Source organism: Osmerus mordax, chromosome 7 (assembly GCF_038355195.1).
Source record: "Osmerus mordax isolate fOsmMor3 chromosome 7, fOsmMor3.pri, whole genome shotgun sequence".
NCBI lineage: Eukaryota > Metazoa > Chordata > Actinopteri > Osmeriformes > Osmeridae > Osmerus > Osmerus mordax.
The window spans coordinates 17,190,620-17,208,942 of NC_090056.1; the positions used below are offsets into that span (position 1 = coordinate 17,190,620).

At 48.4% G+C, this 18,323-nt stretch overlaps 2 protein-coding genes across 2 annotated transcripts in view; both read left to right on the plus strand.

The window, feature by feature from the left end:
• The first annotated feature begins 928 nt into the window (after positions 1-928).
• Positions 929-4,254, plus strand: tlr9 (toll-like receptor 9). The gene is made up of 4 exons (XM_067239130.1): positions 929-2,299; positions 2,537-2,553; positions 2,602-3,907; positions 4,048-4,254. Exons 1-4 carry the CDS (start codon positions 929-931, stop codon positions 4,252-4,254), a joined length of 2,901 nt encoding a protein of 966 aa, XP_067095231.1.
• Positions 4,255-7,689: 3,435 nt separating this feature from the next.
• Positions 7,690-18,323, plus strand: part of LOC136945361 (ERC protein 2-like) — an 86,672-nt gene continuing 76,038 nt past the window's right edge. Inside the window, exons 1-5 of the mRNA XM_067239131.1 lie at positions 7,690-8,356; positions 8,390-8,466; positions 8,719-8,865; positions 12,599-12,703; positions 13,070-13,327. Coding sequence (XP_067095232.1) covers positions 7,690-8,356; positions 8,390-8,466; positions 8,719-8,865; positions 12,599-12,703; positions 13,070-13,327 — 1,254 coding nt within the window. The remainder of the gene's footprint in view (positions 8,357-8,389; positions 8,467-8,718; positions 8,866-12,598; positions 12,704-13,069; positions 13,328-18,323) is intronic.

Consider the following 18,323-nt stretch of genomic DNA (forward strand, 5'->3'; position numbering starts at 1 on the left):
ACTAGTACCCAATACATTTAATTTCTAGATAATCTCAGTTCGGATAGTGTTTTTCTCTACTTTGTCTTACAGGTTGCAGTTAGATAGGGCTTTAGAATAGTCAAGATCGTTTTTAGAGGGTTCAATCCCTCCTTCTGATTAGAGATGAGCTCATTTTGTTGACACATGACAGGTTACCACAGACTCTCACTTCTCAATAGGCAAACTAAACCATTGGATGGTACGTACAGTAGATCAGAACAACCGAGGGACTGTTCTGTTCCAAACACTTCATACACGGTGGATGTTCAAATATCTACAACCATTTTCCGATATTTGCAAGTCAAAGCAAAAGAAAGGGTCATACGTGTTGTTGATGATTATTCCAAAACAATTATGGTAAGTGTTTTGTTCATTTCTCTTTTCTACTGAAGGTAAACACTTTCATGTAATTTAGTTTACATACAGTAAAATGTCTTTACATTTTTACAGTACTTTATGTTTCAGAAAAATGTGCTCATTTATATAGATCATACATTGGTTTATGTGGGCACTTTGTAATTCATATCAAAATCAATTCAAGTGGATGTTTTAGCATGTGACCTTTTTGGCCACTGGAAATCAATATGTACTGGATAAGGAACCATGAAGGTAAATTTACCTGGAAAGATATGTATATGTATTGTATTTATTTGCCAGTTACACTATCTTTTTAACTTGACTAAGGGCAGTCTCTCTTTTTCTCCCTCTGCCCCGCAAACATTAAGTTGAAATATGATTTATGGTTTAGTGAATGATGTGTTTGGAGGGACATTTAGACAGCCTGTAATTTGTTTTGAAAACAACTGGCCTCAACTTGCTCCACTGTTGGCTTCTACTGTGGTACCGCAGCCCTAAATGCCTTCAATTCTACTGCCATCGTTAATGTTTACTTCTGTCTTTACAGGTTATGGATTATGTGCACTTACTTTGTCTTTGTCAGCTTTTACATGTGGTTGGAAGCATAGATCCCAGTTTCTTCCCCTGCGACAATGAAGTGAACCGCACGCACGTAGACTGCTCTCAGAGGAAGCTCTCTCACATCCCCTGGATCCAGTCTCCCTTTGTCACGTTATTGAATTTGAGTCATACTAAGATCCAGAAGGTCAGGGGAGTATCTTTCTCTGGTGTTCCAAATCTACAGGAGTTGGACCTCAGATGGAACTGCCTCCCTGGTAGTCTACGGGATCTGGGGAATCCGTTATGTCAGATGGATATCAACAAGGATGCTTTCAGAGGCCTTAAGAAACTCAGAAATCTGTATTTGTCAGGGAACAGCCTTTCTTCCCTCCCCTGGCTGCCCACTAGCCTGGAAGTTCTGGATCTGGAATATAATCACTTATTTAACATAAGTGAACCCCTCGGTACTCCATGGCTTCAGAAGCTGTTTCTTGGTAAGAACTGTCACTATCTCAACCCTTGCAACCAGTCGTTCCACATCAATGAGCGAGTTTTCAATGAGCTTAGTAACCTGACAAAACTTAATCTTGGCTTTAACAATATCACATCCATCCCTCTGGGGTTGCCTCTCTCACTACACAAACTGGATCTGAGGGAGAACAAGATCTCTGAGGTAGGCGAGGAGGCATTTGTTGGGATGACAAAACTTACGTCCCTTAACTTGGAGTGGAACTGCCAACGATGTGACCATGCAGCCCAGCCCTGTTTCCCTTGCCTTAATAACAACTCCTTAAAGCTACACAGAAACTCTTTAAAAATCAATAACAGCTTACTCACGTTTCTCAGCCTAAGAGGAAACTCTCTGCTTACATTTCCGGAGGGCCTCTTCAGCTCTCTGAGACAATTAAAAAGGCTTGATATCTCTGACAACTTCTTGTCTCTTGCCATACGTAATGGCTCCTTCTTCCAAGAGCTGAGTCAATTGACCTGGCTAAGTCTCATTTACAACTACGAGCCAAAGAAGACATTTCATAACCTGGTGCTCTCAAACTATCTGAGCCAAATCACAAACTTAGAATATCTTCTCCTTAGTGGGAATTTTTTCCTAGAACTCTCCAGCGAAAGCCTTGCAGTTCTTGGAAAGCTACGTCACCTTCAGACCCTAGAGCTGCGAATGAACTTCATAAAGTCCTCCAACCTAAGTGCTTTTGGACGGTTACCATCCCTGAGAAAGGTAGACCTCTCCCAGAACCTTTTGCACTTTCTTCCAAAGTGTACCAACAACTCCATGTATCAGTTGCCTCAGGTGTCTGTGAATCAAAATGGCTACACCAGGGTGGATGATCTGAACCCACCTCCGATGGTCTGGGAGAGGCGTGAGGTATGGGCTCCTCCAAGTCCAACAGCCTCCGTCGCCATGATAACACAAGACGTGACCGAGATATCAGAGGAAGATTTTTCTCAGATCCGAACTATTTGGGATTTCAGGATACAATTCTGCAGTCAAAGCATGACTTTTGACCTTTCTCAAAATATCATTACCTCAATAAAGGGTGACATATTTAAGGGAATTGAGAGGGCTGTTTGTTTGGACCTTTCCTACAACTATATGAGTCAGGCTTTAAACGGAAATCAGTTCATACATTTGGACAACCTTGTGTACCTCAACATGGCTCACAACAGGATTGACTTTTATTATGAAAACGCCTTCCGGGAGTTGAATGCCACATTGAAGGCCCTAGACCTAAGCAACAATGAGTTTCACTTTCTGATGAGGGGCATGGGCCACCGCTTCGGCTTTATAAATAACCTACCCAGTTTAGAAGTGCTAAGTCTGAATGACAATGACATTGGGATGCGAATAGATCAAGCTCTATACAGCATTTCCCTTAAGTACCTCTACTTTGCCGGGAACCATCTTAACATCATGTGGAACACAGGAGACAACTACCATAAGTTTTTCAAAAATCTCACCAATTTAGTATATCTAGACATCTCCAGGAACCAGCTGAGGTCCCTTTCACAAGAGGTTATTTGTAATCTGCCACAAAATCTCAGAGCACTGAGATTGAGCGATAACCTTTTGAACTATTTCCCATGGGAGAACATCACAGTACTCGGCCAGTTACAACACTTCAATATCAGTAAAAACCGTCTCTCCAGCTTGCCTAATGTAATCATACCTTTTAGATCGAACTTTACTCTCTTAGATTTGAGCTACAACTGGATTAGCAAGCTTCCAGAAAAATTCTTCAGAAAAATGCAGGGCTTGCGCTATCTCTACCTAAACAACAATAGACTCAAAATACTTAAACATCAGACCTTGCCTGACCTCATGAGACACGGTAGCAACCTCAAAACTCTCACTCTGCATGGGAATCCATTTGCTTGCTCATGTGACACAGCCTGGTTTGCAGACTTCCTGTGGGCTAGTCCGGTGTACATCCCTCTCCTCACCACGCACGTGCAATGCGAGTTCCCAGAGTCCCTGCAGGGGACCAGCTTGCTGACCATGGACCCACGCTCCTGCCCGGAGATTTTCGGAAGGGTGTACTTCCTCTCCACCTCCTTCCTAGTTTTGGTACTCACTGCTCTGCCCCTCTTGAAGCACCTATACGGCTGGGACCTCTGGTACTGCTTTCAGTTGTTGTGGGCCGGACACAAAGGCTACTCGCAACTACCAGGCAGTGATTACGACGACCACTATGATGCGTTTGTGGTGTTTGACACTGAGAACCAATCGGTGAGGGACTGGGTATACAACGAGTTGACCGTCCACCTGGAAAATGGAGGTCGCAGAAGGTTCCGTCTCTGCCTGGAAGAAAGGGACTGGCTTCCTGGCTTGTCCTGCATAGAGAACCTCCATAATGCAGTGTACAGCAGCGCAAAGACCGTGTTCGTCCTCACAAGCGGTGGGACTGGTGCGAACGTTAGTGGCATGATCCGCCAGGTGTTCTTCATGGTTCAGCAGAGGCTGCTGGATGAGAAGGTCAGCAAGATCTAATGTATTTCCTATTAGTACACATTTAGCCTGTCATACGTTATGTTTGTGGTGTTGCTGCGTGGTGTTTTGCAATAGTATTGTCTGTTAGGGGATTAACCCATCTCATGTATTTTTCTGTCTTAAAGGTGGATGTGGCAGTGCTGGTTCTTCTGGATGAGGTGTTTCCTAAAATGAAATATCTGCAGCTGAGGAAAAGGCTGTGCAGCAAGTCAGTGTTGTCCTGGCCCAGAAACCCACGAGCCCAGCCCTTATTCTGGAACAGTATGAGAGCAGCGCTGTCATCAGACAACCTGCGATCCTATGACAGCAATATGAGTGAGAGTTTCATGTAGTAAACGCCGTGTATTTAATTGTATTTTTTTTATTTTTACCAAAAGGTCGTTTTCTTTCGTTAGATAATCATTTGTTTTCCCAGTTGTGTGAAATAAAATATATGGAAATGACAAAAAACACAAAACTTTCTTCAAAGCATTAACTTTTCAATCTCGTTTCTCCCATGTCTACTACTCAACAAAGGGGAAATGAAACGTAAATATTACTTCAATGTGCCTGTTTCTGCTGGATGTAATAGCTACTATTCATTATTATAGTAACACCAAAAACAACACAGCAACACAGCTGCATCGATGTTGAATGAATGATCAGTTCCCCATTATGCAACCGAGCGTGTTTGGGGCTACACTACACCTGCATTGTGTTGGTGTTAGGTGGATGGTGGATGGTAAGAGGGGGGCTGGTGGAAGGATCCCTTAACTCCCCCAACTTTTTCATTTGGGTGTGGAAGATCAGTTCGTATTGAAACAAAGCACGAAACATGACTGGAGGGGCTCCAAGTTTAATAATGTGTTATGTCTACAATCTGTTTGTGTGTTGGTGCACGAAGAATGCGGTTGGCTTTGAATGGTCTACGTGCCTAGAACTTACGGTACTGGTCTGTAGTTCCAGAGCTGTCTAATAGCCTGATATATGCGCTCACATCTCTAACCATCGCGGTCCCTTTAATTGTCTCCGCTGCCGCCGTACCGATGGTGGGTGACCGAGCTAGCAAGCGAGTGCGCGCGCCTGAGGCCTGACAGTGGGACAAGTCACGAGAATGATGAGACTATGGATCTTGCCCGGGACACACGCTGGACTCTACAGTGATGGAGAATGGCCTGTCCGGTAAGTGAAGGACTGGAGGTTTTACAAACATCGGTACACATCACATTGATAAATATTTCCAGCACTTTCTTTGCTTTTTTAACGTGAACTATACCAGTTTGTACTGTGGCGGCTTAATTCTTATGTAATGTAGAAATACATGTAGTACACATTAGAGTCAGACTAATCCCCCCAGCCGTGGTTGTAGAGTTGTTTGGTCCGGCGGTCTGTCGTAGGAAGGGTAGCATAGGCTACTGTAGCCCACATAATGTATTTACGTGCAATCAGCTTTGACACCTGTCTCAGGTATCTTACACATAAGAAACCTGTAGGGTAGTGTCTGAGGTCAAGCGAACCTCACCATTAACCTCAACAACAGTTAGTTGCTATCTGTTGTATTAGGAAAACCCGCTTTATGGTTGGAGAAAGTGATTGTATATTAGTTCCAATTAGTTTTACTTTTAGTTAGAATTCAGAACATGTTCTTTAGAATAACGAGGCAGTAATTTGCATCAATTCCTTTAAAAAACGGTTTGCTAAGACACATGGCAAAGCCTCGCGTTAACATGTGGAACAGTGTGCGTCTCATGGAATTGTACTTTAAGGGAAAGGAAAGGCCAGTAAACTATTCAGGAAATATTGCTGCTCCGACTCACCATTTTATCATTGTAATTTATAGGCCGAGTTCTTGTCAAATTTGATTCAACACGGATTGTAGCCAATATGCTAACCTGTTAGCGCTTGTGAGTGAATGATTGAAATGCAGAGATAATACATTAATATTTTACTGTACTTCACAGCACTTACTTAGCATAGGACTTGAGATGTTCAGGTTTTAGATGAAAACATAATACACGGCTTTCTTTTGGTTGGAATACTGCGAGACAATTTAATTCATTGTCACTCATACTCTGATGGACAAGGGATTGACAGTTCATGTGATGGACATAGCCTAAACCAATCGTCCAGCCGTGGCACCGGGTTGTGACTCAAACGTCCAATCCTCTTAGATATGAGGAGGGATTAAGGAATGGATTTGCATCCGCTTTTGCAGTCCCCGTGGGCTGATTGTATTCGGGTTATACAGTGTTTTGGACAAGCCAGGTCTACATTGTCAGTGAGATGTCACAACGAATTTTAAACAATTCTTTCATTTAATCACAACATCTTCATGTGTTGGGTATCTTGATGCAGTTGTTGAGTGGGCCCACTCTAACCTCGTTCACACGATTTCTCCCCTCACCGCTCACCTTGGCTTGTCTAAAGAGACTGACAAATCAGAGACTGGCACATTATGCACATTACGCTCAAATTTCTCAATCTAATTTCCAAGTTTCTATTTATAATGCAATGGGGGGTGCTGGTGATAAATCTTGCCTAGGGCGTCAAATGTGCTAGGACCGCTACTGTGTGTGGTAACTTATTGAAGTTCAGTTTGGTCGGAGAATCGATTTAGCAATGTGATCTTGACGCAAAGTTGTTAGTACGCTGTCCATGGTTCTGAAATATTCTCCTCTTTTCTCTGTCTCGCTCGCTCGCTTTCTCTCACCCCCCCCCCCCCCCCCCCCGTCTGTGCCCTGTACTTTGGCTGACAGAGGGCAAAGACATTAGAGGGCAGAAGTACCCCCCTATCACTCTACCACCCACGGTAAAAACCTGAAGTCTATATTACCAGTCTCACAGCATTCATTTATCTATCAGCATACGCCTTCTTTCGGTCCACTGCTGTCGCCAACATCAGTGCTAGAAAATACATGGGTACTGTTACTATTACCACTATGCTTCTTATAAGGCTTATAGGAGTGGTCATATTACTCTCTATATTGGCCTGTTAGTGAGTTTATATGACAGTGAATTCCACAGGGGTTGAGTTGAGAATCAGGCAGATCTGTTGTTGCAGGGTACGTGTCCAGACAGGGGCGTGAGCTCCCATCCTGCCTGTCTCCCAGCGCTGGTCTCGGGGGATGGTCTTGACTGTGCTGGTGTAGTATTGACTTGTCCTTGTTTCTGAACCCCCTCACTTATCTTGATCACTCTCTCTGTCTCTGTTTGTTTCTGCCTCAACTTGTACCCCAACCTCAGCCTCTGCCTCTACTACTGTCTCTGAAACACTCAGATGTTCTCAAAGTTCCCCTTCTCTTCCTGTCTCCTGCTTGAACAGGTATTTTCTCAATGTCCTCATGCAGCAACAGGATGCCCAGATTGTCCATCTGCCCGTGGGAGAGCCCAGAACCTGGCAGTAAATGTTACCATCTAAACTTAGAACCAACCAAGACCCACACTGCAACTCTGACACAGCCACCTCTCAGTGTCTGACGTCAGACGCTGACTCAAGACCAGGCTCCATCACCCTCCTTATCCCTTCGTTCTCATCGCCGAAAGAGACCTAACAGCACAACCAGGCAAAGAGCAGAACTTTAAGTACGGCACACTGAAAGCCAAACAAGATGACGGTTTCTACGAACTCTTCTTCTTCTGCCCTACGGGGCGTTTTTTTGCTGACGCTCCTTTCTGAGGGGAAATTAACCTGATTCTCTGTTTGTGACGATCGTTTATTTGTTTTCCTGTCCAGTCATGTATAGCTGACGCTCCCCAGCGCGTACAGTCAGGCCTTCCCTCAGAACAAGATGCACAGTGGCTCCAGAGGCTCCGGACATGGTGACGGCAGCTCTTCAAGGTCACCACGGTTACCCAGGTCCTCCAAGCAGGGTCCTCGCAAACTGGGAGGGGCCACCGGGTCGGCGTCAAAGACAGGTGTGGAAGCTGGGACAGTGGTAGGATCGAGATCAGGGCTCGCACCCGGTTCTGTGTCGGGGCTTGCGCCGGGGTCAGGGTCAGGGTCAAGAGCAGGGCCTAGTTCAGGGTCAGGGACTGTGTCAGGGTCAGGGAATGGGTCACGATCTAGGACAGGGACATGGTCGGGACCAGGGGAGAGACCAGGGTCAGGCTCCAAATCGGGTAGCACCGACGCAGGTGGTAAAACCATGTCTATGGAGAACGTCCAGTCCCTGAGCGCTGCCTACACCTCGTCTGGACCCGTGTACCTGAGCGACCGCGACGGTCTGGGGTCATCGGGGGGCTACCCCAAAGGAACCATGACCCTAGGCCGCAACACCACCCGCAACACCAGCCGGACCTCCTACGCAGACCGGACCACAGCCATGGGCAGCAGCCCCAACATCACCTCCACCTCCTTGGGCCCGACCCACTCCCCGGACGCCTACGGGGAGCAGCAGCACACCCAGCATCTCCAGACGGGGGGGCCTTCGGGGCTGCTGCGGCAGGCTGGCCGAGGTGCATCGGGCCTGGGCTCGGCCGTGGGCGGAGAGGGGTTGTCACTGGACCTCCAGGATCAGCTCAGGGAGCTGCAGAGAGAGAACGAGCTGCTGCGGAGAGGGAGGGAGGTGAGGGAGGGGAGGGATGTGAGGGATGGGAGGGAGTTGAGGGATGGGAGGGAGGTGAGGGAGGGCAGGGAGGTGAGGGATGGGAGGGAGGTGAGGGAGGGCAGGGAGGGGAGGGAGGGCAGGGAGGTGAGGGATGGGAGGGAGGTGAGGGAGGGCAGGGAGGTGAGGGAGGGCAGGGAGGTGAGGGAGGGCAGGGAGGTGAGGGAGGTGAGGGAGGGCAGGGAGGTGAGGGAGGGCAGGGAGGTGAGGGAGGGCAGGGATGGGAGGATGGGCTCCTCTATCAACAGTGTGAACTTTTGGAGCCCAGAGGTGAAGAGAGAGAGGGGGATGAGGAAGGAGGAGGGTGGACGCACCTCCATACTGAAGGACCAGTACAGGACCAACCCGGATGAGACCCAGGTGAGTCCACCAGTGTCTATGTGTTCTCTGTGAACCCCTTATTTCACCACAACCACAGCCATAGCACAGAGCAAGACAGCTGTGTGCTGTTTGTAGACACACACACAAGCACACTCAATTCTTGACACACTTCCATGGTTGTTAAATACTCCTGTCAGTGGTGTAGACATAGGGCCCACAGAAGCCTTGAGCCCTCAGGGTGTGCACTATAGTGCTGTTCTTAATAAAGTTACCATTAATACACATTCCTTTGAGTGCTTTGTCTGAAGCACTTCTGCCTTCGTACTTTGTAATCCCCCTCAAGGTTGTCAGTGATTTCCTACAGTTGTGATGCGAGCACAGGGCTGCTAATACTAAGTGACTTGGCGTTGAAAGGGAACAAAGACAAGCTTCAATCATGCTCAGCTACTGGAGGCTCGTCCTCGCTCCGTCTCTCTGGGGTTATCTGAGGTGCATCTCTGTCTGTCTCTGTCTCTGTTACATCTTTGTTTCTGTCTCTGCTTCTATCTCTGCCTCTGCCTCTATCTGCTTCTGCCTTTAAAGGTACTTTTGCTTCTGTCTCTGCCTCTGTCTCTGCCTCTATCTGCTTCTGCCTTTAAAGGTACTTCTGTCTCTGTCTCTGCCTCTGCCTCTATCTGCTTCTGCCTTTAAAGGTACTTCTGCCTCTGTCTCTGCCTCTGCCTCTATCTGCTTCTGCCTTTAAAGGTACTTTTGTCTCTGTCTCTGCCTCTGTCTCTGCCTCTGCCTCTATCTGCTTCTGCCTTTAAAGGTACTTCTGTCTCTGCCTCTGTCTCTGCCTCTGCCTCTATCTGCTTCTGCCTTTAAAGGTACTTTTGCCTCTGTCTCTGCCTCTGTCTCTGCCTCTGCCTCTATCTGCTTCTGCCTTTAAAGGTACTTTTGCCTCTGTCTCTGCCTCTGTCTCTGCCTCTGCCTCTATCTGCTTCTGCCTTTAAAGGTACTTCTGTCTCTGCCTCTGTCTCTGCCTCTGCCTCTATCCGCTTCTGCCTTTAAAGGTACTTCTGTCTCTGCCTCTGCCTCTATCTGCTTCTGCCTTTAAAGGTACTTCTGTCTCTGCCTCTGCCTCTGCCTCTATCTCTGTCTCTGCCTCTGTCTCTGTCTCTGTCTCTGCCTCTATCTGCTTCTGCCTTTAAAGGTACTTCTGTCTCTGCCTCTGCCTCTATCTCTGCGTCTGCCTTGTGCTCCTCTGCCCTTTAGTCCCTTTGCATCTGTCTTTGTATCAGTCTCTGTCTCTCACTTTCACACAAACACACTCAGTGTCTTCGTTCTGGGTGGAGGCCAGAGACAGCATATGGTACAGGGGGGTCCTTAGCCCTCTGAATAAGGCGACGAGTCTGTCATTGGCTCTGCTTATGTAGTTTGAATGAGTACATGAGTACAATGGATCATAGATACATATCTTAGGTTAGTCAAATGAATAACTAGGTACATACGTACAGAAATACAAACCTTAATAATGAAAACATGTAATCATTTTATTTGAATAGTTCACTGCTCTGGATAAGAGCGTCTGCTAAATGACTAAATGCTTAGTTTGGTTAGTTAATGCTGTCCTGGGATGGACCTTATGAATGAGAAGTTGGTCAAATTGCACACTTGCGATGAGCTGGATTTGCTGTTTGCAAAGAAAAAAGACATGTAAAACAGCAAAACTAAAACGTAGCATGCAATAAGTGCCTGACCTTAAGAGGATTATGGTATTAGACACTGGGGGAGAGTCAGAATGGTTACATATGGAGGTTACTGGGTGTGTTCTGAGGGACATTACTGTCTTCTCTACTAAACGCATACAGTACTGCTCTGGTGATTATAGGGGCTAGAATCATTAACTCCTACGCATGTATGCATGTGCACACTCGCACAAACACACACACACGCACGCACACCTCCAACCTCCCATTGGAGGATCATTCAGCCGTAATCATTAACAGCCACAGCTCAGCTCTGATTATTGATCACTTCACAGGTTGTGTACAGTCAGTCTCTTGGGTTTCTCCACATTATCATTGATCTCTTTGATCCTGTTCCCGTACCATAACATGTCACACGTTCGCACAGTGCATTGGCTCCCCTCTCCACACCCTTTCATTCTCCCTCTATCTCTTTAGGTATCCTCTATTGTTCCACCTCCTCCTTTCACTTCCTGCTCTGCCTGCCCCTCCTGGGCAGAGGGGGGGGGGGAGGGGGTTCTGGCAGCAGATGACACCTTCTGCCACATTAGCATAACAATGTCACCTTTTCCTTCATCTACCAAGTCTTGACCTCCGGTCTGTTTTTGGCCTTAACCATCTGCTCGTCTGTGTGGTCAGTGTGCGTGTGTAAGTGTGTGTGTGTTTGTTATGTGTGTTTGTGGTTTGACACGCGCGTGTGAGACGGAGAGGGATGAAGAGACGAGACAGAAAGCGCGGCAGACGCCCACACACGCGACCTGACGCATCGTGGTCTCCGTGTCTGTGCGTGCCTCCTCGCTCGGAGAGGAGTGCCTCCTCGCTCTGAGAGGAGCGAGCGCCTCCTCGCTCTGAGAGGAGCGAGCGCCTCCTCGCTCTGAGAGGAGCGAGCGCCTCCTCGCTCTGAGAGGAGCGAGCGCCTCCTCGCTCTGAGAGGAGCGAGCGCCTCCTCGCTCTGAGAGGAGCGCCTCCTCGCTCTGAGAGGAGCGAGCACCTCCTCGCTCTGAGAGGAGCACCTCGTCCTCGTCCTCGTCTGGCCTCATTAAACATTCTCTGTTTTGCCGGTTGAATCTATTATGGATTTCAAACATCACCTCCCACCTCTCAACACGTCTTGTCCTTGGAGCCCGGGCTGTCTTGCCAGCGTTTCAGCTGTGTAGTCAGAGGGACGTCGGAGGTGGTGGCACAGATGGACGACCTGTTGAGATGTCCTCCAGTCAGGCTTTGTTTGCTGTGTTTGGGCGTCTGTTTTCACTCCTGTCTACTGGCGTTGAAGCTTTGGGGTTTGGGGTCAAACTGGGTAAACCTAGTTTTAGAGCTTGTCTCCAGGAACAGGTTTGGACTGTTCTGATTTGGTCGTCGTCTCCATGGTTTCTAGTGGTGTGTCATCTCAAGTCCTAAACAAGCTCAAACGAAGAAAAGGTCTTTGTTTTCTTCCAAGGTCACTGCAAGCTATTTCCCACACAGCTGTGCAAAATATTAAAGCTCTCATGGCCAAAACTAGTAGTTTTACACAGAGGACATAAGAGGATCATGCATGATAGGATTAAAAGCAGCTTTACATTGTCTATACTGTGTCTGGACCAGGACTGGTGAAGCTTACATTTATGTTCAGGTGCAGGCACCTGCTTGAGGCAGCCACCTAGTGGATATTTATTGGTACTGAACAATTGGTCAACAATCAACATTCTTACAAATCAGTTTTTTCTTGAATGTAAAATTATTTATTTTGCAACACACATATGGTGTGGATAACAGGTGTTTGTCAGTATGCCTACTAGTATCTATGATCTGTCTGGTCTGCTCCATATGTCGGACTACTTTGGTAACTTGGAATTTCATCCATAATGAAGAGCTCTCTCCTCTCCTCTCTCCTCCTCTCCTCTCCTCTCCTCTCCTCCTCTCCTCCCCTCCTCGCCTCTCCCCTCCTCTCCCCTCCTCTACTCTCCTCCCCTCCTCGCCTCTCCCCTCCTCTCCCCTCCTCTCCTCTCCTTTCCCCTCCTCTCCCCTCCTCTCCTCTCCTCTCCTCCTCTCCTCTCCTCCCCCAGCATCTCCTGCTCTCTGTGGCAGAGCTCCAAGAGGAGCTGAGGGCCCACAGGGAGCAGAACAGCCGTCTGCAGCAGGAGGCCTCCAGCTCTCACAGGGACCTCCAGGTGGACCCCCACCAGCAGGAGTGTCGGGGGGGCTTCAGTCCCGTCCACAGCCCCAGACACAGCCCTGCTGGCCTGGGCACCAGCCACAGCCCCAGCCCCGGCTCCAGGCAGAGCCCCAGACAGAGCCCCAGCAACACCTACAACTCCAGACACCACCAAGCAGACATCCAGACCACCAGTCCGGGCTACGGCGTCTCCGTCCCCGGGCAGAGGCACAGCCCAGCCAGCACCTTGGTCGCTGGGCCTCGGGGCAGCTCCAGCCACCTGTACAGCCCCGGACACCCAGGCCCCAGCTCCAGCCCCGCTCACCCCCGCAGCCCCTGCCAGGTCCCCGGGTGCGATGGCTCCTCCTCGCCCCCTCCCAAGGACCTCACGGAGGAGAATTTCAGTCACCTGCAGTCGGAGCACGAGCGGCAGGCGAAGGAGCTCTCCCTCCTGAGGAGGACCATGGAGGAGATGGAGCTGAGGATTGACTCCCAGAAGCAGACCCTGGGGGCCAGGGACGAGTCCATCCAGAGGCTGCTGGAGATGCTGCAGGGGGGCAGGGGACAGAGGCCAGGGGTCGTCTCCATGGCCACGGAGGAGCTCGGCCATCTGGAGGAGGAGAATCTTCACCTGAGAGAGGTGTGTGTCACATTACATCCATACATATTACATGTATATGCCTCTTTTCTTAAGATACGTTTGATCTGTGTGTGTGTGTGTGTGTGTGTGCGTTTTGGTAAAGCCGATAGTTTCCCTTTAAGAAAGTATTTTGAATTTCATAACACCCCCTACTGGAGCTTGCTTGTAAATACATGGTCAACATCCCACCCACAACCCAGACTCAGTAATTGTGTGTGTGTGTGTTCATCAGCGTGTGAAAGCAGAAAGCTGATTTGGTTGTAGTGATCAGCTCAGCAGGTCTTATCAATGGGTCAGATTAGTGCAGAGAGAGATTTAAGCCTGCACTCCTTACTACGCTCTCGCACTGTTCCTGCCTGTGTGCACGTGTGTGTGCACGTGTGTGTGTGTGTGAGTGTTAAAGAGAGTAAAGAGAATAATAGAACAGCTTTTAAATAGGATCCTCTCCAGCTCAGCATGCTGTCGTTTGGAACCTCGTGGTTCATGGAATTGTTTTCTAAAGGTTCTTCTATGGTCCGTACGGGTTCTAGACAAGCCTGTATGCTGGGATTCAGACTCCTCACAATCAGGCTATCCTACCCAGTGTGCGTGTGGTGTGTGGTGTGTGGTGTGTGTGTGTGTGTGTGTGTGTGTGCCGACTGAGGGCTGGGAATAGACAGCTCTCGTCTCCTGGCTCCTGCCATGTTTATTTTTAACTCCTAAATCTTCTTAGTCTTTAATTTCTGACCCAGTGCTGTCACTGAGGGTGTGCTTGTGTTTACAACTTTGATTGAGTGTAGTTTACGTTTGTTTAGCGCTATTGTGGTGTGTGTGTGTGTGTGTGTGTGTGTGGGGGGGGGGTTTGACACGTATGTGACCAGCTTATAGAGCCTTACACCAGGACACGCCCTGTAACCTGTTGCAGTGGCTGATGGGATATTTCCCCTTGCCAGAGGGTTTGGTAACCGCGGCAACTCGGAGCTGCGAGCGTGGGGGTTTGGGCCCATGCTTGGACGCTACAACAGGAGTGTGTGTGTATCTGTGTGTGCACGTGAGTGTGTGTGTGTGTGTGAGTGTGTGTGGGTGTGGGGGGGGCGGGGAGCTTGGTTTTCAGCGTGTGTAGAAGGTGAGTACACACTCTCACTACCAAGATATTTATAACTGTCCATCAGCTTAGCAGAGACACTGGGCGTGCTACATAGAAGGTATGAGAGCGGGAGAGAGAGAGAGAGGGAGAGGGACTGTTTTTCTTGGGTAGAAAAACAGGGTTTGTTTGGATGAATATTAATCTGTGATTAATGAGGGAAAACATGCGGACCGCCCTGATTGAGAAGAGAGGGACTGTTGTCTTCCTCTGCACGTCTGAGCCTGCAGATGGGCTGAAGGAGAGCCTGTGAGAGTGTGTGTGTGTGCGTGCGTGCGTGTGTGCGTGCAAACACCATGTTCACCATGAGTGGCTGTATGGAGCGGTAAGATAGCTAGGTAGCCTAAGTATAGGCACCATGAGTCAAGCCGGAATGCAGTAATTTAGCCTTACACTTACACTTGTCATCGTTAGCAGGGGCGGGGTGACTGTGGCATGGAGGCTTGTTATTAGGGGAGTGGCTACTCTCTGTTCATTTGATTACTTTCAACGGAAACCAGCTCCAACTGCCTCAGATTACTGTTGCCATTACTCCCCTTGAAATTACCTGCCCTGTTTGCTTTAGGACAGGATAATAAATACCTCTAATTTATCCCTCCCTGCACCTTTAATTTTCCTCTTCAGACAAGGGTTGAGGGTAGAGAGAGAGAGGGAGAGAGGGAGAGAGGGGGAGAGGGGGAGAGGGAGGGGGGGGAGGAAGAGGGTTCCTGTAGCTGCTGTTGACCTGTATCAAGTGAAATTAGCACCTCGTTTTTTGTTTATATTATCTTATTTTCCTAATTTGGAATTCCCTGGATGCTCACTGTGGGTGTTTGTGGTCTAGGTCAGAGGGTAGTGTAAGGGTGGATGTGGCTGTATTAGCACAGGATGTTCTGCAGGCCTTCAGAGAAGAAGTTGCAGGGCCGTTCTCTCTCTCTTGTCTTCCATCCATTTCTTTCTGTCTCTGTCTCATTAGTCGACCTGCTAAGGACCTGTGTCAGGGTACTGTGTGTGTGTCTGCTTGTACAGTTGTTTGATCCTTCGGATAGCCGTCCCTGTGCCTCCAACGTACAATGTGCAGCACCAGTGTTGTCCACTGAGGGGCAGTACACCACAAGATATGGCTCGTGAGCCTGCCAGAGAAACATTTCAAGAGCCCAGTGTTGACTGACGGGAGGCCAAAAGCGGTCTAAAAAGAACACAATCGCACGCACGCACATCCACACACCCACCCACACATACACACCCACGCCAACGCACACACACAAAGTCGGAGGCATAAATCTGGGCCTAATCGACTCTCCCCTGCCGCCTGCTCCCAAAAGACCCAGTAATAACAACCGCTCCACTGGCCTGTTCCTGCCCAACCCTGACCTGCTGCCAGTGGCAGAGAAATGAGCTTTAGGAGGCCGCTGCACACACACACACACCCCAGACGCACATACACACCCAGACACACACACCCAGACACACATACACACACACACACACCCCAGACGCACACACACACACACACCCCAGACGCACATACACACCCAGACACACACACACAGACGCACATACACACACACACACCCCCCAGACGCACACACACACATACCCCCCAGACGCACAAACACTCCCAGACACACACACCCCAGACGCACACACACACACACCCCAGACGCACATACACACCCAGACACATACACACAAACCAGGCGCACACACACGTTAACACCCAGACACACACATCCATACCCACACGCAAACACTTACATGTGCACACTCGCAGTCATGCATGCACACGACGCTCGCACACCAACCCATAGATTCACTTTCAGTCACACAAAAGCTTGCATGGAAACACTCATATACATACTGACACTATACTAGTAGAACCAAGGGGAAAAGAGACTGTCAGCCAATTAGAGGAGTGTTGTTGGGCATGAAGGCTGTTGTGTATTTGGAGACGGTTTAGCTAAGGTTGACTGTAGTATGGTCTTGGAGTTATCCCTCCCCTCCTCTCCTCTCCTCTCCTCTGCCCCCCCCCCCCCACACACACACACACACAACACACATGTACACTCACATCCCTGTCTAAGCTGCAGGCTGATAGGCTATCTGATGTGGTTAGTGTAATTGGTCAAAGGCTTGTTGGGCTCTTTAGAAGCTGTCTTCTGATTCGCTGGCCCGAACCTCCACTAACAAACCTTCTCAACTGTCATTAACCCCCCCCCCCCCCCCCACCACCACCACCACCTCCTCCTCGCCACAGACACACACACACAACACGCACACAACACAAACACCAAAGCGCACACACCCAGGGCACTGCATACCCGACACACTCTGCTGATCCCACAGAATGTTTGAGCGGAAAAAGTTTATCGGGACAAAATTACACTCCTCCTCTTCCCCTCTCCCTCTTTTCGCCTCCTCCATCCATCCATCCATCCATCCAGGGTGCTCTGTCCAACTCTGGCCGTTTCACACAGTCTCTGTCCTTTTGAAAGCACGCTTAAAAGTCAATGACTTGATAGACTCACACACTATTTGTACACTGGGGGCTAGACCTTTAAGAAAATATACAAAGCTCAGGGCAGTGTTTTTCCCCTCCTCCATCTGGGTTTCTGATTGGTCAGTGTGTGCTTCTCTGTGTGTGTGATGAATGTGACACCAGTGCCTCGGGGCTGTAGTTGAACCTTTCGACCATTTCCTTTGTTTGGGGATCCTGGCAGTCATTGATATAAAGTTACTTTTGATCCTATTCATTCCATATGCCCAGCGCTTTGACACATATGGAGAGAGAGAGACGCTTTGATGACTCGCTGTCTTTGATGACTTCATTTCCCTTTAGTGGGGCAGCATTGAAACGTAGACACCCTTATGATGTCTTTATGAGGAGAGAGCACACGCACATGGACACACATTAACCATCTATGTTTCGCCACTCCACACACACAGCAAAGAAGTACACACACACACTCATACACACTCTAGGATAGTGTGTTGTTATTGTGCCCATACACCCACCCACACACACACACACACACACACACACACACACACACACACACACACACACACACACACACACACCCACACCCACACACACACACACACACAAACACACAAACACACCCATAGTGGATGTGTTTGATACGATGCTTTAATGCATCAGAATGTGTGCGTGTGTCGGTGTGTGTGTATGTTCCTGCTAATGATCGTCTGATGTTTTTCCTTATGTCATTCTGTCTGATATTCTGATCATCCTGTCATTGGGTCTCCTCCATGTCTGTCTATCCCATTGGGCAAAGAGGCGGTGTTCATCGTCAAGCAGCGGCTTGAAGGTAGAGTCATGATCTCCAGCCTCCTGCCTTCTGCATAAAATTACATTATTTTGCTTCTAGCATTAAGCTTGTATATTATAGCCTTTCCCCCTCCAGCTTCTAGCTTCTAGCCTCCAGCCTCTAGCTTCTAGTCTCCAGCCTCTAGCTTCTAGCCTCCAGCCTCTAGCTTCTAGCCTCCAGTCTCTAGCTTCTAGCCTCCAGCCTCTAGCTCCAGTCTCTAGCTTCTAGCCTCCAGCCTCTAGCTTCTAAAAATCTACACAAGAAAATCTTCCACGATAACGATGATACGTTTATGAGATGTATTTTTGATACAGTTATTTTGTTATCCGTTTTTCTTTACCTACAAAAATACTACAATAATACAATCGTTTAGCAAATTAAAAAATTCCACCTGCCTGGTGGTAAATATTTAGCCACAAAAACTTGAATATTCATAAACCGTGCAACAGAAAACAAAAGTAACGCAATCGGTAACGAGATGAACATTTTGACACTTTTCATGTCTACTTAGGCTACTACTAAAAACTGGGGGAATAGTTTGCTAATAGTAATACATAGGCTT